The sequence below is a fragment of the Corvus hawaiiensis genome, chromosome 29 (genome assembly GCF_020740725.1).
Source record: "Corvus hawaiiensis isolate bCorHaw1 chromosome 29, bCorHaw1.pri.cur, whole genome shotgun sequence".
NCBI classification, from domain to species: Eukaryota; Metazoa; Chordata; class Aves; order Passeriformes; family Corvidae; genus Corvus; species Corvus hawaiiensis.
In genome coordinates, this window is record NC_063241.1 from 2671811 (window position 1) to 2695991 (window position 24181).

At 58.5% G+C, this 24181-nt stretch overlaps 3 protein-coding genes across 4 annotated transcripts in view; 2 read left to right on the top strand and 1 right to left on the bottom strand.

The window, feature by feature from the left end:
• The first annotated feature begins 244 nt into the window (after positions 1-244).
• TCHH (trichohyalin) lies at positions 245-8313 on the top strand. Its single transcript, XM_048288426.1, has 6 exons — positions 245-320; positions 1295-1454; positions 2258-3364; positions 3719-5499; positions 5845-6129; positions 6475-8313. The coding sequence occupies exons 2-6, from the start codon at positions 1317-1319 to the stop codon at positions 7760-7762; spliced, it is 4599 nt and encodes a 1532-aa protein (XP_048144383.1). The 5' UTR covers positions 245-320; positions 1295-1316; the 3' UTR covers positions 7763-8313.
• A 2346-nt stretch (positions 8314-10659) lies between these two features.
• S100A11 (S100 calcium binding protein A11) lies at positions 10660-13874 on the top strand. The gene is made up of 3 exons (XM_048288674.1): positions 10660-10810; positions 11813-11950; positions 13594-13874. Exons 1-3 carry the CDS (start codon positions 10808-10810, stop codon positions 13744-13746), a joined length of 294 nt encoding a protein of 97 aa, XP_048144631.1. The 5' UTR covers positions 10660-10807; the 3' UTR covers positions 13747-13874.
• A 792-nt stretch (positions 13875-14666) lies between these two features.
• The window catches only part of COPA (COPI coat complex subunit alpha), a 60128-nt gene continuing 50613 nt past the window's right edge, over positions 14667-24181 (bottom strand). For both annotated transcript variants that reach the window (XM_048288654.1, XM_048288656.1), the window contains 11 exons: positions 23892-24015; positions 23109-23198; positions 22915-23024; positions 22710-22787; positions 22460-22528; positions 22120-22256; positions 21208-21394; positions 21006-21116; positions 20092-20253; positions 16225-16419; positions 14667-15167 (listed from right to left, as the gene is read on the bottom strand). In XM_048288654.1, the coding sequence (XP_048144611.1) occupies positions 15108-15167; positions 16225-16419; positions 20092-20253; positions 21006-21116; positions 21208-21394; positions 22120-22256; positions 22460-22528; positions 22710-22787; positions 22915-23024; positions 23109-23198; positions 23892-24015 (1323 nt within the window). In that variant the 3' untranslated portion in view covers positions 14667-15107. The remainder of the gene's footprint in view (positions 15168-16224; positions 16420-20091; positions 20254-21005; positions 21117-21207; positions 21395-22119; positions 22257-22459; positions 22529-22709; positions 22788-22914; positions 23025-23108; positions 23199-23891; positions 24016-24181) is intronic.

The window sequence follows — 24181 nt, forward strand, 5'->3', positions numbered from 1 at the left end:
CCTTTACGCTCTGGAGCCCTTCCAGATTTACCCCAAAAGTCCCAAACTCGACCATCAAAGGATTTTCCAGCCAGGATTTTCCAGGATTAGGCGGAACCGGCCTGAAGTGCCGCTGCTATTTCGGGGTGAAAATGATAGGGAAGGGTTGATAAAGCCAAATAACCCGTTTGGGACTGGGCTTGGCCGAGGATGAATCAGGACAACGTCCACAGAGGGTGGCTCCTCTCCAACCCCAACGGGGACCCTATAAAAGCAGCCCGGTCCTCCCCTCGCTCCGCACAGCTTCCCAGGAATCCCGCTCCATCCCGCCGGTGACTTGGGTGAGTGGCTCCCTCGGGAATATTCCCTCTGTTGGCAATGTTGGTGTTCCTCTGGGATTCCTGGTGGATGGGAGAGTCGTTCCCGGTGCTCTTTGGGAATATGGAGGGGTCTCTCCCTGTTGGAATTGTTGGCTTGGGTTGGGTTTTCCATGTAGAGAAGTTTGGGGACTTCCTTGGGTGCCGGGTCAGCTCCTGGCTGGAGTTTGAAGCCATTGGAGAAATGGCTCCTTTTCCATGGAAGTCCCGGGGTTTCCGTGGGGCATGGAGAGCTCGTGTGCCCGGGCACGTTCTGGAGGCGGGAAGGCGGGCACGGCGCAGCTTCCCGGGATCAGATGGGGCACGGATGTTCCCGATAAGAGGCTTGGGGATCCCACAGGGAAGCAAGGAGGGAAGGAGGAGGCTTTGGAGGTTTCCAGGAGGAGCTTTTGAGGTCTCTGCCCCCAGATCTTGTCTCGGGCTGGGTTAAAGCTCCTCTCACCGGGATCACAGGGACGGATCCTGGAAACATCAGGAGGTGCTGGAATGAGGCCAGGGGAAGCCATGGAGATGCTCCAAGGGCTGGGGAAAGGCTGGGAGAGCTGGAAGGGTTCACCCGGAGAGGAGAAGCTCCAGGGAGACCTTAGAGACCTCCCAGGGGTTCCTGGACAGCAGAGGGGTTGGTTTGGGTGATCCTTAGGGTCCATTCCAAGGCAATATTCCATGGGGTAACCCCACAGGGCAGGATCTTGGGGCACCTCTTGAGTCACCACCGGCGGCTCCCTCCCCACCATCCATCACCGCATCCCCATCATCATTCCCGCTCCAACGTCACCCAAACACGTCAGTGGGGAAGCCGGAGGCCACTCCCCATCCCACTAAAACCCTGGAATGTGTTCCCAGCTCTCCGGGGATGTGGAGCCAGCCCGACCCCGGGAATTCTCCTCCCTCTTCCCAAGGAAATCCCCCGTCCCTTGGTCTGCTCCTGTCCTTTCCAGGCTCGCTCGCATCTGCAGGAGGATGTCCCCGTTCTTGGACAGCATCGCCACCATCGTCAGCGTCTTCCAGCAACACGCCCGGGGAGATGGGGACGGCTCCGGCCTCAGCCGCGGGACGATGAGGGAGCTCATCCAGAGGGAGTTCGCAGATGCCCTCGTGGTGAGCACTGCGGGAAAGGGTTGGGATGTGGGAACGGCAAAATCTCCTCTGGAAACGGGATGGGGAGGGTTCCACCAAAGGGGAGCCACAGTCGGGTTCCTTTGTGCCGGAGAAGGGAATGGAGAGTCCTGAGGGAGCTGGGGGGGCTCATCCCAGAGAAAAGGGGGATCCAGGGGGGAATGTGGGATCTGATCCCAGGGAACGGGGCCAGCACAAGAGGGAACGGCCTCGAGCTGTGCCAGGGGAGGCTCAGGGTGGATATTTGGGAAAATCCCTCCTGGAAAGGGCAGCCAGGCCTTGGGAGGGACTGCCCAGGGAGGCTTGGAGTGGCCATCCCTGGAGGTGTCCGAGGGATCCCTGGAGGTGTCCGAGGGATCCCTGGATGTTGGAGCGGGTGATTGGTCCCAGATTGGACTCTATGATCTTGGAGTTCTTTTCCCACCTCAGAGATCCTGGGATTCTACAACTGCTCCCACAACTCTTCCAACCCATTTTGCCATGAAAAAATGAGCAAAAGCCAGGGAATGAACTGGGGGAGGTGTGGGTTTTCCTTCCTGGATAGGAAGGGAATTTATCCTGTGGAAGGAGAAATCCCAAAAAGGAAAGAGCTGCTCAGCTGCAGCCAGGGAACAACCAGGAAAATGGAGAACAAATTCCCAGAGCTCAGCTGGTGCTGAGCTCTAAAAGTGAAATTGTGAGAGAAGGAAGGAGAATTCCTGCGATTCTTCCCATTTCTTCATTTCTCCCACAAGGGTCAGGAAGACAAAAATCCCCTTTTTTCCCCCTGTGTTTTTTCCCTGCAGAAGCCACACGACCCTCAGACCATCGAGAAGATCCTGCAGTTCCTGGAGTGGGACGGGGACGGGGACATCGATTTTAACGAGTTCCTCCTCTTGGTGTTCCGGGTGGCCAAGTGCTGCTTCTGGTTCCTGCCGAGGGCACCGTTCCTGGTGCAGAGGACAAAGGTCCCGACTGGAGCAAAATCCCTCCGGGAGCCAGAAATCAGGAGCAGAGGGAACCACCGGCAGCTCCAGGAGGAGGAGGAACAAGAAACCCGGGAGAGGAATCGTGACCGGCCCCGTCAAGTTGAGCTGCAACGAGACCCCAGGGTCGGGGAGATGGAAATCTCAAAGGGAACAAGGAGGGATCAGCAGGAACGTCGCACACGGAGCAGGAGCGACGCGGAACCAAGCAGGGAGCCGGGGGAGCCGATCCCTCAGGAATACCAGGAACGGAGCCAAGAGCCGTGTGAGCAGCGGGAGAGCCGGAGAAGGCGGCAGCCCCCGGAGCCGGACAGACGAGGAGAGAGGAGAGATCGGGAGGGGTTCCAGGAGGAAGAACCGGCAGACGTGAGGATCGGCAGGCAACGCCGTGAACCCCAACCACGGCCGGACCGGTGGAGCCGCCAGGATCTGGGGAGTGATGAAAGAACCCAGCAGCCACGAGGAGCTGATGGAGGAGGTGACAACCGGCCACGGGAACCCGAATCGCTGCGGGAAGAGAGGAGCCGCCACCGCCGGCGTGAGCTGGAACAAAGAGAGCTGGAAGGGAGAAGCCGCCGGGCAGCTGAGCTGGAATGTCCGGAGTCCAGGCGGCCACATCAGACATTCCTGGAGGAACCGTTAGAGATCGACCTCGGGGAGTGTGAGAGAGCGGAGCCAGTGGAACGCGGCTACGGACAGAGAACAAAGCGGGAACGGGAGCTGGAATCGGCGGAAAGGGAAAGGGAGATCCAGGAGGAGCTGGAGAGGGAAGAAAGAGACGATCCCAGAAGAAAAGGGAGAATGAGAGAGAGGAGGGTGGATCGGGAACAGGAGCTGGAGCTGGAGCTGGAGGGATCTGAGCGCCGCGGCCACCGGACACAGGAAATAGAGGAAGAGGAGGCCACCATCAGCCAGAGAGAGACACGGGAGAGACGTGAAATTCGTGAGGCTGAAGCTGATGGAAGGAGACAAAGAGAAACTCTGAGGTACGAAAGGGAGAGGGAGAGCAGAGCTGCAGCTGCAGCTGCAGAAGCCGACATCAAAGTGCGCCGTGAGATCCGGGAACGGGAACCACGAGAGGAGCTGGGAAGGAGGGAACGACCCCGTGAGTGCGAAGAAGAAGCAGAACCAGAGAGGAGAATTGTCCGTGGGAGAGAGAGGGAAGAGGCCGTGAGGGAGAGGAGAATCCATCGGGAACGGGAGCTGGAGCTGGAGGGCTCTGAGCGCCAGACACGGGAAAGGGAGGAACGAGAGGCTGTGATCGACCAGAGAGAGACACAGGAGAGACGTGAGCGTGAAATTCGTGAGGCTGAAGATGATGGAAGGAGAGAACGAGAATCAGTGAGGTACGAAAGGAGAAGAGAGACCTCCGTGGCAGCTGCAGAAGCCGACGTCAAAGTGCGCCGTGAGATCCGGGAACGGGAACCACGAGAGGAGCCGGGAAGGAGGGAACGACCCCGTGAGTGTGAAGAAGAAGCGGAACCAGAGAGGAGAATTGTCCGTGGGAGAGAGAGGGAAGAGGCCGTGAGGGAGAGGAGAATCCATCGGGATCGGGAGCTGGAGCTGGAGGGCTCTGAGCGCCGGACACGGGAAAGGGAGGAAGAAGTGGCCGCCATCAGCCAGAGAGAGACACAGGAGAGACGTGAGCGTGAAATTCGTGAGGCTGAAGCTGATGGAAGGAGACAAAGAGAAACTCTGAGGTACGAAAGGGAGAGGGAGACCTCAGTGGCAGCTGCAGAAGCCGACGTCAAAGTGCGCCGTGAGATCCGGGAACGGAAACCACAAGAGGAGCTGGGAAGGAGGGAACGACCCCGTGAGTGCGAAGAAGAAAGACCGACTTGCCCCAGAAGAGAGAGGGAAGAGGCCATGAGAGAGAGGAGAATCCATCGAGATCGGGAGCTGGAGCTGGAGGGCTCTGAGCGCCGGACACGGGAAAGGGAGGAACGAGAGGCTGTGATCGACCAGAGAGAGACACGGGAGAGACGTGAGCGTGAAATTCGTGAGGCTGAAGCTGATGGAAGGAGACAAAGAGAAACTCTGAGGTACGAAAGGGAGAGGGAGACCTCCATGGCAGCTGCAGAAGCCGACGTCAAAGTGCGCCGTGAGATCCGGGAACCGCGAGAGGAGCTGGGAAGGAGGGAACGACCCCGTGAGTGTGAGGAGGAAGAGAGGAGGATTTGCCCCAGAAGAGAGAGGGAAGAGGCCGTGAGGGAGAGGAGAATCCATCGGGATCGGGAGCTGGAGCTGGAGGGCTCTGAGCTCCAGACACGGGAAAGGGAGGAACGAGAGGCTGTGATCGACCAGAGAGAGACACAGGAGAGACGTGAGCGTGAAATTCGTGAACTCGAAGATGATGGAAGGAGACAAAGAGAAACTCTGAGGTACGAAAGAGAGAGAGAGACCTCTGTGGCAGCTGCAGAAGCCGACATCAAAGTGCGCCGTGAGATCCGGGAACCGCGAGAGGAGCTGGGAAGGAGGGAACGACCCCGTGAGTGTGAGGAGGAAGAGAGGAGGATTTGCCCCAGAAGAGAGAGGGAAGAGGCCGTGAGGGAGAGGAGAATCCATCGGGAACGGGAGCTGGAGCTGGAGGGCTCTGAGCGCCGGACACGGGAAAGGGAGGAAGAAGTGGCCGCCATCAGCCAGAGAGAGACACGGGAGAGACGGGAGCGTGAAATTCGTGAGGCTGAAGATGATGGAAGGAGAGAACGAGAATCAGTGAGGTACGAAAGGAGAAGAGAGACCTCCGTGGCAGCTGCAGAAGCCGACGTCAAAGTGCGCCGTGAGATCCGGGAACGAGGTGTGGAGCCAAGAAGAGAGCGACCCCGTGAGTGCGAAGAAGCAGAACCAGAGAGGAGAATTGTCCGTGGGAGAGAGAGGGAAGAGGCCGTGAGAGAGAGGAGAATCCATCGGGATCGGGAGCTGGAGCTGGAGGGCTCTGAGCGCCGGACACGGGAAAGGGAGGAACGAGAGGCTGTGATCGACCAGAGAGAGACACGGGAGAGACGTGAGCGTGAAATTCGTGAACTCGAAGATGATGGAAGGAGACAAAGAGAAACTCTGAGGTACGAAAGAGAGAGAGAGACCTCCGTGGCAGCTGCAGAAGCCGACATCAAAGTGCGCCGTGAGATCCGGGAATGGGAACCACGAGAGGAGCTGGGAAGGAGGGAACGACCCCGTGAGTGTGAGGAGGAAGGGAGGAGGATTTGCCCCAGAAGAGAGAGGGAAGAGGCTGTGAGGGAGAGGAGAATCCATCGGGATCGGGAGCTGGAACTGGAGGGCTCTGAGCGCCAGACACGGGAAAGGGAGGAACGAGAGGCTGTGATCGACCAGAGAGAGACACGGGAGAGACGTGAGCGTGAAATTCGTGAGGCTGAAGATGATGGAAGGAGAGAACGAGAATCAGTGAGGTACGAAAGGAGAAGAGAGACCTCCGTGGCAGCTGCAGAAGCCGACGTCAAAGTGCGCCGTGAGATCCGGGAACGGGAACCACGAGAGGAGCCGGGAAGGAGGGAACGACCCCGTGAGTGTGAAGAAGAAGCGGAACCAGAGAGGAGAATTGTCCGTGGGAGAGAGAGGGAAGAGGCCGTGAGAGAGAGGAGAATCCATCGGGATCGGGAGCTGGAGCTGGAGGGCTCTGAGCGCCGGACACGGGAAAGGGAGGAACGAGAGGCTGTGATCGACCAGAGAGAGACATGGGAGGGACGTGAGCGTGAAAATTGTGAACTCGAAGATGATGGAAGGAAAGAACGAGAATCAGTGAGGTACGAAAGGAGAAGAGAGACCTCTGTGGCAGCTGCAGAAGCCGACGTCAAAGTGCGCCGTGAGATCCGGGAACGGGAACCACGAGAGGAGCTGGGAAGGAGGGAACGACCCCGTGAGTGTGAGGAGGAAGAGAGGAGGATTTGCCCCAGAAGAGAGAGGGAAGAGCCCCAGAGAGAGAGGAGAATCCATCGGGAACGGGAGCTGGAGCTGGAGGGCTCTGAGCGCCGGACACGGGAAAGGGAGGAAGAAGTGGCCACCATCAGCCAGAGAGAGACACGGGAGAGACGTGAGCGTGAAATTCGTGAGGCTGAAGCTGATGCAAGGAGAGAACGAGAATCAGTGAGGTACGAAAGGAGAAGAGAGACCTCCGTGGCAGCTGCAGAAGCCGACGTCAAAGTGCGCCGTGAGATCCGGGAACGAGGTGAGGAGCCAAGAAGAGAGCGACCCCGTGAGTGCGAAGAAGCAGAACCAGAGAGGAGAATTGTCCGTGGGAGAGAGAGGGAAGAGGCCGTGAGAGAGAGGAGAATCCATCGGGATCGGGAGCTGGAGCTGGAGGGCTCTGAGCGCCGCAGCCGCCGGACACGGGAAAGAGAGGAAGAAGTGACCACCACTGACCAGAGAGAGACACGGGAGGAGATCAGACTGGAGGTCCTGGAGGAGGAAGAAGAGGAAGAGGAGACGGAGCAGGGCCGGTGCCTGTACCAGACCCTGGACGTGGACACCGGAGATCTCTGCCCGCCAGGACAGGAGGTGCCCGTCAGTGACCTCAGGGTCCGGTACATCCCCGCTGACCCCGATGTCCGGCCCGAGGTCCGGGTGCTGCCCGATCCCGTTGAGCCCCAGACCGTCGCCTACTTGGTCCACGTGATCCAGAACCTGGATGACCCCAAGGCCACCACCTACGAGATCGTGTGCCAGCAGCCCGGCCAGCGGGGCCGGCCCGTGCGCGTCAGGACCTGCTCCGTGTCCCCGCGGCCACCGAGTGACCGCAGGGGCCACCCCGAGCCGCCAGCCAGAGAAACGGGGAGGGCTGAGGCGCCACCTTCCAAATCCCGGGAAATCTCCGAGGATCTGGATGAGCCCCGGGAAAGATCTGGAAAAGAGGTGAAGGACGGAGCTCTCCGGGATCCCGCTGAGCCGGAGGCTGCGAAAGGCGAGCGGGTGAAATCCAAGGAGATCCGGAGGCGCCCCGAGATCCCTGAGGAGCAGCAGGATCAGCCCCAGGGAGAGGGATCCCAGAAAACCCCGCGGGAGCCCGGATCCGGCTGCCAGGGGAGAGAGCGGGAGGACGGCAAGGCCAAGAGCTGCCCCACGGCTCCGGAGCCTCAGGAATCTCGGGATCCGGAGCGGAGAGATCCCGGAGAGAGCCGGGCCCACAGAGAGGGAATCCAGGAGGATCTGGAGGATCCTGATCTGGGAAAGAGCTGCCAGGAGGAATCCAGGGAGAGGAGCCCCCAGGAATCCGGTGATTCCCAGGTTTCTTGGGAAGGTGGCACCAAGCAGGGCCAGGATTCCTCGCAGGAGGCCCCGAATCGCCCCAGGGATGAATCCAAGACATCCTGAGGGGAATCCACCTCTCCCTGGAGCCTCTCCAGGTCTTTTTGAGGGTCACTCCTGGCCCCCGTTCCCAGCTCGGGCCCAGGAGTGATGGACTCAAAAGGATTCCGGGGTGTCCAGTGGGGTTTGGGGCTTTTCCCTGGAATTATTCCTCAGCAGGAAGCGAGATCCCCCTGGATCTGGAATTTCCGCCTCCCTGCCGGGTGCGTCCCTCGATATTTAATCACTTTTTCTGCTCTAATTGGAGTCCTTGGGTCCCTCTGTCCTCTTTTGTACCCTGGGCTGTCACTTCAGGTCCCCCCGGCCCCTGGGCTGGGGCTCCTCTCAGCTTCTGCCACGAAACTCAAAAAAAATTCCTGATTTTGGGGCCTGGAAATCCTCGAGGTTGGGAAAAAACGCCACTTTTGTAGCCTTGATTCCAGCAGAATTCCAGCGCCAGGCTCGGGGGTTTGGAGCGGCCGCAGGGTCCTGGTGGTGGGTGGGGGATTCTCCTTCTCCTTTTCCTTTTCCTTCCTTTTTATCGCATGGAAAATGGGAATAAAGAGCTGATTCCTGCACCGGCTCCATGAGTCCCGTTCCGGAGGGCCGGGAGGGCTGGGAGGGGGGCCCAGTTCGGATCACACCTTCCCAGCTGGGATGAGGCATTCCCAGTCCAGCTCACACACTCCCAGTTCAGCCCCCAAACTCCTCCTAATCCCAAATCCCACCAAATCCCCCGTTCCCCATTCCCACATCCCATCCCAGGCTCTCCCAAGGCTCCGTCCTGGCCGAAGCTGCTCCCGGTGCTGTCCTCACATGACAGGGACAGGAACGAGAACAGGAACAGGGATAGGGATGGGAACAGGGATGGGAACAGGGACGGGGATAGGGATGGGAACAGGGATGGGGACAGGGATGGGGACAGGGACAGGGATAGGGATAGCGATGGGAACAAGAACGGGGACAGGGACAGGGATAGGGATGGGAACAGGGACAGAGATAGGGATAGCGATGGGAACAAGAACGGGGACAGGGACAGGGACGGGGACAGGGACAGGGACGGGAACAGGGACGGGAACAGGGACAGGAACAGGGATAGGAACAGGGACAGGAACAGGGATAGGAACAGGGACAGGAACAGGTACAGGGATAGGAACAGGGATAGGAACAGGGATAGGAACAGGGACAGGGATAGGGACAGGGACAGGAACAGGGATAGGAACAGGGACAGGAACAGGAACAGGGATAGGGACAGGGACAGGAACAGGTACAGGGATAGGGACAGGGACAGGGATGGGGACAGGAACAGGGACAGGAAAAGGGACAGGAACAGGGATAGGGACAGGGACAGGAACAGGGACAGGAACAGGGACAGGAACAGGAACAGGGATGGGAATGGGAACAGGGGCAGGAACAGGGACAGGGACACGGCCATGGCTCGGTGACAGGAGCAGGAACAGGAACAAGAACAGGAACAGGGCTCAGTAATGGGGACGGGGACAGGGCCAGGGCCATGGCTCGGTGACAGGAACAGGAACAGGAACAGGGCTCAGTAATGGGGACAGGGCCAGTGACAGGAACACGAACAGGAGCAGGAACAGGAGCACAGCTCAGTGATGGGGACAGGGCCAGGGACAGGGCCAGTGACAGGAACAGGGCTCGGTGACAGGAACAGGAACAGGAACAGGGCTCAGTAATGGGGACAGGGCCAGTGACAGGACCAGGGCCATGGCTCGGTGACAGGAACAGGAGCAGGGCTCAGTAATGGGGCCAGGGCCAGGGCTGGGACAAGGGCTCGGTGACAGGGACAGGAACGGGGACAGTGACACAGCTCGGTGACAGGAGCAGGAACAGGAACAGGAACAGGAACAGGAACAGGAACAGGAACAGGAACAGGAACAGGAACCGGGCTCGGTGATGGGGACAGGGCCAGGGCCAGTGACAGGGCCAGGGCCAGTGACAGGGCCAGTGACAGGGCCAGGGCCAGTGACAGGGCCAGGGCCAGTGACAGGAACAGGGCCAGTGACAGGGCCAGGGCCAGGGCCAGTGACAGGAACAGGAGCAGGAGCAGGAGCACGGCTCGGTGCCGGGGCCAGGGCCAGTGGCAGTGCCAGGACCAGTGCCAGGCCCACGGCTCGGTGCCACGGCGTGGCCGCACAGATGGCGGTGTCCGCATCCCGGGCCAGCCGCGTCCCGCCGGGAACATCCCGAATCCCCCGGGATTACCTCTGGCACAGGGAAAATGCCACATCCCCCCCCCCCTTTTATCCAGGGGGGTCCTCAGGGAGAGGGAAAATCCAATTTTCCAATCCAAGGTTTGGGAAATTCCCTTTGGGATTGTTGGATTGAGGGAAAATCTTTTTTTCCCCCCAAATGTATGGGAAAAACAGGAGTTTGAGGACGGGAAATTGGGAGGAGAAGGAAAAATCTCCCGGGGCTGTTTTCTCGTTTGCTGCTTCCCTTTGTCCTGCTTCGAGATTTGGGGGATTTTCCCCTTTTTTTCCTGCTCCAGGCTCTAGCAGAATTCCCAGAGCTGTCCATGGAAGCTTTCCCCGATCCCAGAACTCATCCCAAGCTCCGTGTTTCCCCCCTCCCTGCTCCAGCCTCCCCTGGAAGATTTTAGGGAAATTTTCCCCTTTTTCCTGCTCCAGCCTCCCCCTCAAAGATTTTTGGGATTTTCCCCCCTCCCTGCTCCAGCCTCCCCTGAACATTTTGGGGAAATTTTCCCCTTTTTTCCTACTCCAGCCTCCCCCTGAGGATTTTTGGGAGGATTTTTCCCCCCATCTCCTCCCCCGAAGATGAACCCAGCGCTATTCCAGCGGAGAAAACCGGGATCATTCCGGACTGGGAATAACCGCAAACCCCGGAGCGGGGCAGGGCAGGGCCGGGCACATTCCGGAGGCGCGGGAGGAGCCGCGGTTGCCGCTGGAAACGGGAATTGCCCAACGCGGCCGGGGCTGAGTCACCCCGGGTGGGGCTCCCGAGCTGTCCCCGAGCTGTCCCGGAGCTGTTCCCGAGGCTCCCGATCCTACAATTCCAACCCGAGCGGAGCCGCCGCCGCCTGCCCCAGCCATGGTGAGGGAGCCGGGATTCCCGGGAATGCGGTGGGAAGGGTTCCAGAGGAGATTTTCCTACAAAAGGCCCCAAAACGGGAGCGGGGCGGGGCCAGGGAATGGTGCCAAGGGAAGGATTTGTTGGGAAAGGGTCTGGGAATGGGAAAAGGGGAAGGGAAAGGGTCGCGGGATGTGTGGGATGGGGGGGAGGGGGGTGATTCCATAGGGACGGGAGGGTGACAGGAAAAGGGGCTTTTCCCACGAAAGGCCCCAAAAGCGGAGCGGGACGGAGCCAGGGAAGGAGCTCTGGGAAGGCGGAAGAGCCCCAAAATCCTCACTTTATTCCCCAAAATCCTCACTTTATTCCCCAAATCCGCACCTTCCCTGTACGTCCCAGTGGGAGAACCAGCAGGAAATTGGGAATTTTCCTCTCCTGGGGCCGGGCAGGGCGGGGGGAGGGAAAAGAGGGGGGGAAAGAGGGAAAAACGGGGGAAAAACGGGAAAAAACAGGGGAAAACGGGGGAAAACGGGAAAATGGGGGGAAACAGGGAAAAAACGGGGGAAAACCGGGGAAAACAGGGGAAAACGGGAAAATGGGGGGAAAACGGAGAAAAACGGGGGGAAAACGGGATTATCTCCCCCAAAACCGCCTCATCCAAAGCCTGGATCCGCCCCGGGCCCTTCCCACTCCTCCGCCGGGATCCGGCACCTCCCCAGGGATTTTCCAGGAGCCGCTCCCGCTCCGGGCCCTTCCCGCTGTGCCAGGGAGTGAAATCCAGGGAAAAATGCGGCGGAACGGGTCGGGCTGAGCCCTTCCCTCATCCTGAAAAAACCGGGAACACCGGGAATGGGCACAGGAGGCTCCTCCGTCCCCAAAAATCCACCGGGGTTGCTCCTGGAATAGGAAGAGGGGGCCCTTCCCTGCTCCCGAAAAAACCCGGGATTGCTCCTGGCACAGCTGGAATGGGCACAGGAGGCTCCTGCAGCCCTTCCCTCATCCCAAAATCCCGGGATATTCCCGCAGCCCACGGAGACGGAGCGCTGCATCGAGTCGCTGCTGGCCGTGTTCCAGCGCTACGCCGGCAAGGAGGGAGATTCCTGCTCCCTCTCCAAGCGGGAATTCCGGGCCTTCATGGACACCGAGCTGGCTGCCTTCACCAAGGTCTGGGAATGCTGAGTGGGATGGGATCCACAGGATCCATGGGATGGGATGGGGTGGGATCCATGGGATGGGATGGGGTGGGATCCATGGGATGGGATCCATGGGATTGGATGGGATGGGATCCATGGGATGGGGTGGGATGGGATGGGATCCATGGGATTGGATGGGATGGGATGGGATCCATGGGATTGGATGAGATGGGATCCATGGGATGGGATGGGATCCATGGGATGGGATGGGATCAGATGGGATCCATGGGATAGGGTGGGGTGGGATGGGATCCATGGGATAGGATCCATGGGATTGGATGGGATCAGATGGGATCCATGGGATGGGGTGGGGTGGGATGGGATCCATGGGATGGGATGGAGTGGGATCCATGGGATTGGATGGGATAGGATCCATGGGATGGGATGGGATGGGATCCATGGGATAGGATCCATGGGATGGGATCCATGGGATGGGGTGGGATGGGATCCATGGGATGGGATCCATGGGATGGGGTGGGATCCATGGGATGGGATCCATGGGATGGGATGGGATGGGATCCATGGGATGGGATCCATGGGATGGGATGGGATCCATGGGATGGGATCCATGGGATTGGATGGGATAGGATCCATGGGATGGGACCCATGGGATTGGATGGGATAGGATCCATGGGATGGGATGGGATCCATGGGATGGGATCCATGGGATGGGTTGGGATCCATGGGATGGGATGGGGTGGGATCCATGGGATGGGATCCATGGGATGGGATCCATGGGATGGGATCCATGGGATTGGATGGGATCCATGGGATGGGATCCATGGGATGGGATGGGGTGGGATCCATGGGATGGGATGGGATCCATGGGATGGGATCCATGGGATGGGATCCATGGGATGGGATGGGGTGGGATCCATGGGATGAGATCCATGGGATGGGATCCATGGGATTGGATGGGATCCATGGGATGGGATCCATGGGATGGGGTGGGATCCATGGGATGGGATGGGGTGGGATCCATGGGATGAGATCCATGGGATGGGATCCATGGGATGGGATCCATGGGATTGGATGGGATGGGATCCATGGGATGGGATCCATGGGATAGGATCCATGGGATGGGATGGGGTGGGATCCATGGGATAGGATCCATGGGATGGGATGGGATGGGATCCATGGGATGGGATCCATGGGATGGGATCCACGAGATGGGATGGGATCAGATGGGATCCATGGGATGGGATCCATGGGATGGGATCCATGGGATCAGATGGCATTTATAGGTTTTATGGGATTTATGGGATAGGAGGATCCAGGGGGTCCCAGCCCTGGGGATGTGCCAGGATGGGATTTGGGATGGGATGGGATTCTGGGAACGTCACTGGATGTGGATATTTAGGGATTTGCCCAGCCCAAAGCATTCCAGGATTCCCTAGGCTGGTTTATTTGGGATTTGAGGGATGAATCCTTCCCTGGCCCAGGTTATCCCGTGGATATCCCTGGATCCACAGCGGGAATATCCCTGCCCATGGATTGGGACATTGCAGCTCCCTCCATCCCAAACCATCCCGGGACTCCCTGAGCTCCCGTTCCCTCCCCGGGCAGGGAATTCCCGCTCATTCCAGGCCCCGATTCCCGGGTTTTTTTTGGCAGAACCAGAAGGATCCGGGCGTGGTGGACAGGATGATGAAAAAGCTGGATCTGAACAGCGACGGGCAGTTGGATTTCCAGGAATTCCTGAACCTCATCGGCGGCATCGCCGTGGCCTGCCACAACTCCCTGCTCCTGAAATCCCCCAATCCATGAATCCAGAGGCGCTGGAAGCATCCCGCAGCCCCAGGGAAGATCCCAGGGAACACTGGAAGCCTTGGAATGGTCACATTCCCTTTTTTCCCCCCCGTTTTTATGGATAAATAAAAGGTTTAAAGCCGCAAGGTTTGGTGGGAAAACGGCGCCGATCCCGAGGGATTCCGGGATCAGCGAGGGGGGGAGGGGGTGGGAAAGAATTCCAAGGCGATCCCCACGTGGTCACCCCGAATTCCAGGAATTCCTCGGACACCTCCAAGGATGGGGATCCAACCCTCCCCTGAGCCCCTTCCAGCGGTTTCCAACCCTTTTTCCATGGAAAAATTTCCCCAAATATCCACCCTGAGCCTCCCCTGGCACAGCTCGAGGCCGTTCCCTCTTGTCCTGGCCCCGTTCCCTGCAATCAGATCCCAAATCCCCCCTGGAAGAGCCCCAAATTCCCGCTGGATCCCCCTTTTCTCCGGGATGAGCTCCCCCAGCTCCCTCAGGATTTTTTCCAGGCCCTTTTCCCGCTGCTCCAGCCCCTCATTCCATGAGAATCCCCCACCTGACACAGCCCTGGCCATTCCCAGCGGGACAATCCCTGGAATTGCATCCCTGGATCCTCCCCCTTTGCCTGTCCCGTTTTTGTTCCCATCCCTGTCCCCCTGCAGGGATCAGAATCCACCCAAATTTGGGAATCCCGGAGCCTTTTCCGTGCCCTGGAGACTCCAAAGGACAAAACTCCAGCAGGGAATTCCGGACAAGCCCTCAGGGTTGAGGCACTAATTACACCCCGCTAATTAACACTTCCAGCTCCAAATCATTCCAGGAGTGCCCATCCCAGCTCCGGGAAAATTCCCAACTCTCCAAGCAGAGGTGGAAAAAGGGATTAAATCCCACTTTTTTTTTGTGGGTGTCCTGAGCTCCCAACCAGGAAATTCCAGGTGATGAACGAACTTTATTAAGGAGGGGAGCTCATTAAGTTGCCAGGACGACAAAACAAGGAGTCAACAAACACGGAGCCACTTCCAGAGGGAGCGGGATTTCCTCGGATTTGGGACTGGCAGAGCCAATCCTGGGTTTTCCAAGCAATTATTCGGGATTGAAAGGGGGGAAGAGGCAGCTGCAGCCTCTGGAGGAGTTTCCAAGGATTTGGGAAGAGCAGCCCTTTCCCCCTCTGGAAAAGATCTGGGATAAAGGAGCGGGAAAACCGGTCTGGGAACACGGGAGAAATTCCTGCTAAATGAGGAAAAAAACCCCCTCAATCCGGAATTCCAGGGTGGGGAAAAACCAGGAAGGGAGCACGGCAATGGTCATGGGGAGGGATTGGGGTGAAAGCTGGGATGGGGGAGCGGGAATTTCCTTATCCAGGAGAATTCCTAGCGGAACTGGAGGGGGCTGATGCGCAGCCCCAGGACGTCCTTCCCGATCTCCGTCACCTGCGGGGACAAAGAGAGGATTTAGGGGGGAAAACTTGGGATTTAGGGGGGAAAATTTGGGATTTAGGGGGGAAAATTCGGGATTTAGGCGGGAAAATTCGGGATTTAGGGGTTGGGTTTGGGGCCGTCGCTCCTGGGCCTGTGCTGGGAGCACTGGGAAAGGGCTGGGACCATCCTGAGATCCCCTGGGGAGATTTGGGTGGGAATCTGAGGGATTTGGGTGGGAATCTGAGGGATTTGGGTGGGAATCTGAGGGATTTGTGGGGATGTTGGAGAGGTTTGTGGTGCTATTTGAGATATTTCCATGGAAGGATGAGATCCCCCCTCAGAGGAGAGATTTGTGGGGATATTGAGGATATTTCTATACATCTTTGAGGAATTTTCATAGACATTGGAGATATTTCTACAGATCTCTGATATTTCCATGGATATTGGAGATATTTCCATGGATGGACGAGTTTCCCCCTCAGATTCTCCAGAGCAAGCAGTCTGAACTCCCCTCCTTGTGGGAAAGGCCCTAAATCCCTCGGAATCCAACACTGGCCCCTCAAAACACCTCCAAACCCCAGGTTTTCCAACCCCACACAAATCAGCGGGATGTGATTCCCAGTGGAAATCCCGAGGGCAACCCCACGGGATCCGTGTCCCCCTCACCGTGGGGACGTGGCAGATCTGCCCGCGGAACTCGGGGCTGTAGCAGGCCCCGCTGAGGGGACACTTTGCCGTCCCCCTTCAGAGGAGAGATTCGTGGGGATATTGGAGCTATTTCCATGGATAGTTGAGATTTTTTTACAGATATTGAGAGATTTGTATGGATATTGGAGATATTTCCATGGATGGACGAGTTTCCCCCTCAGATTCTCCACACCAAGCAGTCTGAACTCCCACAGCCCCTCCTTGTGGGAAAGGCCCTAAACCCCCTCTGGAATCCAACACTGGCCCCTCCAAACCCCAGATTTTCCCACCCTATAAACCCTCCAACCCCACACAAATCAGCGGGATGTGATTCCCAGTGGAAATCCCGAGGGCAATCCCACGGGATCCGTGTCCCCCTCACCGTGGTGACGCGGCAGATCTGCCCGCGGAACTCGGGGCTGTAGCAGGCCCCGCTGAGGGGACACTTTTCCAGGGGTTTCCCGCGGTAAATGGGGCGGTAGGAGGCGGCGCAGATGTCGAAGGGGTTGTGCTGGTCATAGTTGAGCTGGTGGCTGTCGCTGGGGTTCTTCTCGCAGGCTGACAGGATCTTCCGTGTCTGGAAAACATCACCACCGTGAGCACGGGGGATGGGGACACCCCAAAAATGGGGTCACAGCAGGGGTGTCACACCTGAGGGCTTTAGCTGGGGTTTGGGGACAGGAACACCCCAAAAAAAGGGGTCACAGCAGGGGTTCCACACCTGAGGGCTTTAGCTGGGGTTTGGGGACAAGGGACACCCCAAAAAGGGGTCACAGCAGGGGTTCCACACCTGAGGGCCTCAGCTGCTGGGCCACCTTGGGGTTGGGGACAGGGACATTGGGGCCCTCACCTGCTGGGTTTGGGGACGGGGCCATTTGGGGCCATTTGGGGTCTGACCTGCTGGGTTTGGGGACGGGGCCATTTGGGGTCTCACCTGCTGGGTCTGGGGACAGGAACACCCCAAAAACTGTGTCACAGCAGGGGTGCCACACCTGAGGGCTTTAGCTTGGGTAGGGGACAGGAACACCCCAAAAACGGTGTCACAGCAGGTGTTCCACACCTGAGGGCTTTAGCTGGGGTTTGGGGACAAGGGACACCCCAAAAAGGGGTCACAGCAGGGGTTCCACACCTGAGGGCTTTAGCTGGGGTTTGGGGACAAGGGACACCCCAAAAAGGGGTCACAGCAGGGGTTCCACACCTGAGGGCCTCAGCTGCTGGGCCACCTTGGGGTTGGGGACAAGGACACCCCAAAAAGGGGTCACAGGGGGTGTTCCACACCTGAGGGCTTTAGCTTGGGTTTGGGAACAAGGGACACCCCAAAAAGGGGTCACAGCAGGGGTTCCACACCTGAGGGCTTTAGCTTGGGTAGGGGACAAGGGACATCCCAAAAAAAGGGGTCACAGCAGGGGTTCCACACCTGAGGGCTTTAGCTGGGGTTTGGGGACAAGGGACACCCCAAAAAAAGGGGTCACAGCAGGGGTTCCACACCTGAGGGCTTTAGCTTGGGTAGGGGACAGGAACACCCTAAAAAGGGGTCACAGGGGGTGTTCCACACCTGAGGGCTTTAGCTTGGGTTTGGGGACAGGAACACCCCAAAAAAAGGGGTCACAGCAGGGGTTCCACACCTGAGGGCTTTAGCTGGGGTTTGGGGACAAGGGACACCCCAAAAAGGGGTCACAGCAGAGGTTCCACACCTGAGGGCCTCAGCTGCTGGGCCACCTCAGGTTTGGGGACAAGGACACCCCAAAAAGGGGTCACAGGGGGTGTTCCACACCTGAGGGCTTTAGCTGGGGTTTGGGGACAAGGGACACCCCAAAAAAAGGGGTCACAGCAGGGGTTCCACACCTGAGGGCTTTAGCTGGGGTTTGGGGACAAGGGACACCCCAAAAAGGGGTCACAGCAGAGGTTCCACACCTGAGGGCCTCAGCTGCTGGGCCACCTTGGGGTTGGGGACAGGGACATTGGGGCCGTCACCTGCTGGGTTTGGGGACGGGGCCATTTGGGGCCATTTGGGGTCTGACCTGCTGGGTTTGGGGACGGGGCCATTTGGGGTCTCACCTGCTGGGTCTGGGGACAGGAACACCCCAAAAACGGTGTCACAGCAGGTGTTCCACACCTGAGGGCTTTAGCTGGGGTTTGGGGACAAGGGACATCCCAAAAAGGGGTCACAGCAGGGGTTCCACACCTGAGGGCCTCAGCTGCTGGGCCACCTTGGGGTTGGGGACAAGGACACCCCAAAAAGGGGTCACAGGGGGTGTTCCACACCTGAGGGCTTTAGCTGGGGTTTGGGGACAGGAACACCCCAAAAAAAGGGGTCACAGCAGGGGTGCCACACCTGAGGGCTTTAGCTTGGGTAGGGGACAGGAACACCCCAAAAACGGTGTCACAGCAGGTGTTCCACACCTGAGGGCTTTAGCTGGGGTAGGGGACAGGAACACCCCAAAAAAAGGGGTCACAGCAGGTGTTCCACACCTGAGGGCTTTAGCTGGGGTTTGGGGACAAGGGACACCCCAAAAAGGGGTCACAGCAGAGGTTCCACACCTGAGGGCCTCAGCTGCTGGGCCACCTTGGGGTTGGGGACAGGGACATTGGGGCCGTCACCTGCTGGGTTTGGGGACGGGGCCATTTGGGGCCATTTGGGGTCTGACCTGCTGGGTTTGGGGACGGGGCCATTTGGGGTCTCACCTGCTGGGTCTGGGGACAGGAACACCCCAAAAACTGTGTCACAGCAGGGGTGCCACACCTGAGGGCTTTAGCTTGGGTAGGGGACAGGAACACCCCAAAAACGGTGTCACAGCAGGTGTTCCACACCTGAGGGCTTTAGCTGGGGTTTGGGGACAAGGGACACCCCAAAAAGGGGTCACAGCAGAGGTTCCACACCTGAGGGCCTCAGCTGCTGGGCCACCTCAGGTTTGGGGACAAGGACACCCCAAAAAGGGGTCACAGGGGGTGTTCCACACCTGAGGGCTTTAGCTGGGGTTTGGGGACAAGGGACACCCCAAAAAGGGGTCACAGCAGGGGTTCCACACCTGAGGGCTTTAGCTTGGGTTTGGGAACAAGGGACACCCCAAAAATGGGGTCACAGCAGGGGTGTCACACCTGAGGGCTTTAGCTTGGGTTTGGGGACAGGAACACCCCAAAAATGGGGTCACAGCAGGGGTGTCACACCTGAGGGCTTTAGCTTGGGTTTGGGGACAGGAACACCCCAAAAAAAGGGGTCACAGCAGGGGTTCCACACCTGAGGGCTTTAGCTGGGGTTTGGGGACAAGGGACACCCCAAAAAGGGGTCACAGCAGGGGTTCCACACCTGAGGGCCTCAGCTGCTGGGCCACCTTGGGGTTGGGGACAGGGACATTGGGGCCGTCACCTGCTGGGTTTGGGGACGGGGCCATTTGGGGTCTGACCTGCTGGGTTTGGGGACGGGGCCATTTGGGGTCTCACCTGCTGGGTCTGGGGACAGGAACACCCCAAAAACTGTGTCACAGCAGGGGTGCCACACCTGAGGGCTTTAGCTTGGGTAGGGGACAGGAACACCCCAAAAACGGTGTCACAGCAGGTGTTCCACACCTGAGGGCTTTAGCTGGGGTTTGGGGACAAGGGACACCCCAAAAAGGGGTCACAGCAGAGGTTCCACACCTGAGGGCCTCAGCTGCTGGGCCACCTCAGGTTTGGGGACAAGGACACCCCAAAAAGGGGTCACAGGGGGTGTTCCACACCTGAGGGCTTTAGCTTGGGTTTGGGAACAAGGGACACCCCAAAAAGGGGTCACAGGGGGTGTTCCATACCTGAGGGCTTTAGCTTGGGTTTGGGAACAAGGGACACCCCAAAAAGGGGTCACAGCAGGGGTTCCACACCTGAGGGCCTCAGCTGCTGGGCCACCTCAGGTTTGGGGACAAGGACACCCCAAAAAGGGGTCACAGGGGGTGTTCCACACCTGAGGGCTTTAGCTTGGGTTTGGGGACAGGAACACCCCAAAAATGGGGTCACAGCAGGGGTGTCACACCTGAGGGCTTTAGCTTGGGTTTGGGGACAGGAACACCCCAAAAAAAGGGGTCACAGCAGGGGTTCCACACCTGAGGGCTTTAGCTGGGGTTTGGGGACAAGGGACACCCCAAAAAGGGGTCACAGCAGAGGTTCCACACCTGAGGGCCTCAGCTGCTGGGCCACCTTGGGGTTGGGGACAGGGACATTGGGGCCGTCACCTGCTGGGTTTGGGGACGGGGCCATTTGGGGCCATTTGGGGCCTCACCTGCTGGGCCACCTCGGGCTTGGGGCCGAGCTCGAGCAGGCGCCGGGCGAAGGTGGCGGCGCTCTTGAAGTTCTTGAGTTTGAAGAAGAGGTTGAGGGCAGTGCGGAGCACCAGGATCATGTGCACGGGCTGCAGGTTGGAGTGCGTGAAGTAGGCGGCCATCTGCCAGGGAAAACACGGATCAAACCCTCGGGAATAACGGGAATTATGGCTCGGAACCGTCCCTCACAGGTGGTCCCCGTTTGTATCACCTTTAAAGGTAAAATCCCACTTTTTTCCCCTCAGGAATCCCACATTTCCCCCATCAGGAATTCCACGTTTCCCTCTCAGAAATCCCGTATTTCTTCCTCTGGAATTCCATGTTTCCCCCCTCAGGAATCCCACATTTACCCCATCAGGAATTTTTCCTCCATCAGGAATTCCATGTTTTCCGCCTCAGGAATCCCACATTTCCCCCTCAGGAATCCCACATTTACCCATCAGGAATTTTTCCCCCATCAGGAATCCCACATTTCCCACCTCAGGAATTCCATGTTTCTCCCTCCGGAATTCCCACATTTCTGCCTCAGGAATTCCACATTTCCCCCCTCAGGAATTCCCACATTTCTTCCTCAGGAATCCCACATTTCCCCCTCAGGATTTCCCATGTTTTTCTCCTCAGGAATTCCACATTTCCCCCCTCAGGAATTCCCACATTTCTGCCTCAGGAATCCCACAATTCCCCCTCAAGATTTCCCATGTTTTTCCCCTCAGGAATCCTACATTTCCCCCATCAGGAATTCCATGTTTTCCCCCTCAGGAATTCCACGTTCCCCCCCTCAGAAATCCCACATTTCCCCCCTCAGAAATTCCCACATTTCCCCCCCTCAGGAATTCCCACATTTCCCCCCCTCAGGAATTCCCACATTTCCCACCTCACAGATCCTCTTCTGCTGCTCCAGCGTCTCCTTGGGCAGCTTCTTCCTCTCGATCTCCATGGACAATCCCACGATGTATTCCCGGCAAATCGCGATCAGCTGCTGCGCCTTTGGGAACGCCACAAAACCAGGGATCGATCCCTTCCCTGGGGACACGCCGGGATGGGGATGGGGATCGGGATTGGGATGCATCCCTGACCTCGGCGATCTCCTGCTTGTTGTCCACCACCAGCAAGGGGACGCTGAGCAGGATCAGCCGGAATTTCTCCACGGCTTCCTCGAATTTCCCGGCCGTGGTCAGTTGGTAGCAGAGCTGCAGCCGCTGGATGAGGTCGTTCAGCTTCAGCCCCACGGCCGGCAGAGCCGTCTTGGGCCCGGCCTCTTTCCTGGGATCCCAAAATTCGGGATTTAGGGATCAGAGGGATGCGGGGAGAGGGGATTGTGTGGGCTCGGTGAGGTTGGGATGGAATTCCACGAGTCCAGAGCAGTTCAGGAATTCCTCGGACACCTCCAAGGATGGGGATCCAACCCTCCCCTGAGCCCCTTCCAGCGGTTTCCAACCCTTTTTCCATGGAAAAATTTCCCCAAATATCCACCCTGAGCCTCCCCTGGCACAGCTCGAGGCCGTTCCCTCTTGTGCTGGCCCCGTTCCCTGCGATCAGATCCCAAATCCCCCCTGGAAGAGCCCCAAATTCCCGCTGGATCCCCCTTTTCTCCGGGATGAGCCCCCCCAGCTCCCTCAGGGTTTTCCAGGCCCTTCTCCTGCTGCTCCAGCCCCATTCCCTGGACACTTCCCGCTTCCCAGCCCCTCATTCCATGAGGATCCAGCCCTGGACATTCCCTGGATTTTGCCCTGAGCTCATCTCTGCCCCCCACAATTCCCAGCCCTGTCCACAAACTGGGAATTCCGGCTCCTCCTCATCCCTGGAGGCATCCAAGGAATTCCTGGACGTCGCTCCGGGCGTCCAGCTGGGAATCGGCCGCAGCTCGGACTCACTGACCTCATTCCCAGCCTCCTAAATCCGGGATTTCCCTCCAGGAAGAGCATTCCCAGCTGTCCTGGAGCCTGGGAAATCCCTGGAATATGGGAAAGGCGCTTCCCAGTGCTCACCAGTTGCGGTGTGGGAATCCGTACATGGCGGGGAGGCTGGGAAGGGCCTGGAATGTCGTCCGGCCTCGGGAAAAGGTCTGCAGGAAGAGCTGCTTGTAGGGGCCAAAGTTGGTCACTCCCACCTGGTCATGGAGCAGCTGATGGGAAAACCAAAAAATCATGGATTGGCTGGGGAAAAGCGGGATCAGGCAGCGGCGAGGCCTCGCTTTGGGTCGTATCCATAAAAAAAAAAGGGGGATAAAATATTCCCAAAGGGACACAAAGCAAAGCTTCGGGTGGGAGGAGAGAAAAGAAGGGGGAAAGGCGGCGTTTTTCCATAAAAATTCCATGGGAAACTCACTCTCATGGCTGTCTCGAAGGATCCCGCCAGGATGTGATCCACAGGGAGCTGGGAATTGTTGCACCACACCTGGAAAAGGAGGGAAGGGAAGCGAATCCAGGCCTGGAATCCAGAGCCTGCAATTCCCACAAGGAAATTCCCAAACTGGGCTCACAAATCCCCAAAATAAAAACCGAAACAAAAAACCCCCAAAAAAAGAAAGGGAAAAGGAGGAAATTCCTGTTTTTCCAAGGTAAATCCAAGGATTTACCTGGGCTGGGCTGGTGCCCTTGGTGGGGGGCACGAAGAATCCGTCCTCAGCTGCTCCCGCGGGGCCGGCGGGGACATCCTGAGGGAAAAGAGCGGGAAAACCCCGGAATTCCAGCTGCAATCCCAGCTGGAGGATCCCACAGCACATCCCCCCGCTTCCCGAATTCCCAAGGAATCAGCGCTGGGATACCCCAGGATTCTCCTACCAGCTCAGGGGGAAGATCCAAATCTTCCTCCACTTCCCATCCTCCTCCTTCCTCCGGCCCTTTTCCCATTCCTTCCTCTCCGAATCCTTCTCCGGCATCCACGAATCCGTCTGCGGGGGGAGGGGGAGGTCAGGGGGCTGCCAGAGCAACGGGAATTGGGGTTTTCCAAGGAAAAAAATCCGGGATTTTCCCACCTTCGTCCAGCTGCAGCTCCGCGTCCTCGCCCCAGCCCTCGGTGCCCACGGCGTCCATGTCGATGTCGGCGGCCAGGGCTCCTCCTTTCCCTAAAAAAAAAAAACCGGGAAGGAGCCTCGGGAAAGAATTCCGTGAGGGGAAAACCCCACCCTCACATCGTGCTGTCACATCCCGGGCTGGAATTTTAAGGAATTCCGGGATTTAGGAGGGTGGGAGAGAGCTCCAGGACTGTGGGATTGATCCCCAGCTGGACAGCCAGAATTCCAGGAATTCCTTGGACACCTCCAGGGGTGGGGATCCAACCCTCCCCGAGCCCCTTCCAGCGGTTCCCAACCCTTTTTCCATGGAAAATTTATCCCAAATATCCAACCCTGGCACAGCTCGAGGCCGTTCCCTCTTGTGCTGGCCCCGTTCCCTGCGATCAGATCCCAAATCCCCCCCTGGAAGAGCCCCAAATTCCCCCTGGATCCCCCTTTTCTCCGGGATGAGCCCCCCCAGCTCCCTCAGGGTTTTCCAGGCCCTTCTCCCGCTGCTCATTCCATGATTTCCCACACCTGGACCCAGCCCTGGCCATTCCCTGGGGTCAATCCCTGTCCTGATCCCATTCCCACCCCAACCCTGGTGCCTCCAACCCCTCTGGGCTCACATCCAGCTGCTCCTTTCCCACTTCCCCATCCCCATTTCCCCCTTCCCGGAACATTCCGTGACTTCCCTGCGCCCACAGACCCCAGAGCTTGATCCCAAATCCCAGAAATGCCCCCCAAATCCCAGAAAATCCCGACCTTTCCCGGCGATGGTTCCCTCGAAGAAGCCTTTGGACACGGTCAGGAGGGGCCAGTTGGTGTCCAGGGGCAGCACCGGGGCCGGGGGCTGCAGCAGCCGCGCCTCGGGATCCACGGCCGGGATCTGGGAAGGGCCGGGAAGGACGGGATCGGGCGGGGAATTCCCTGGGATCCCGGCCCTGCCCGGCGTGGGAACGCTGCTCCTTCCCAACAGGAGCTTCCCAGCTCGTCAGCCCATTGTCGCCTCCTTCCCGAATTCCCGGAGTTTGCCGGGATTTCCCCCATCCCCA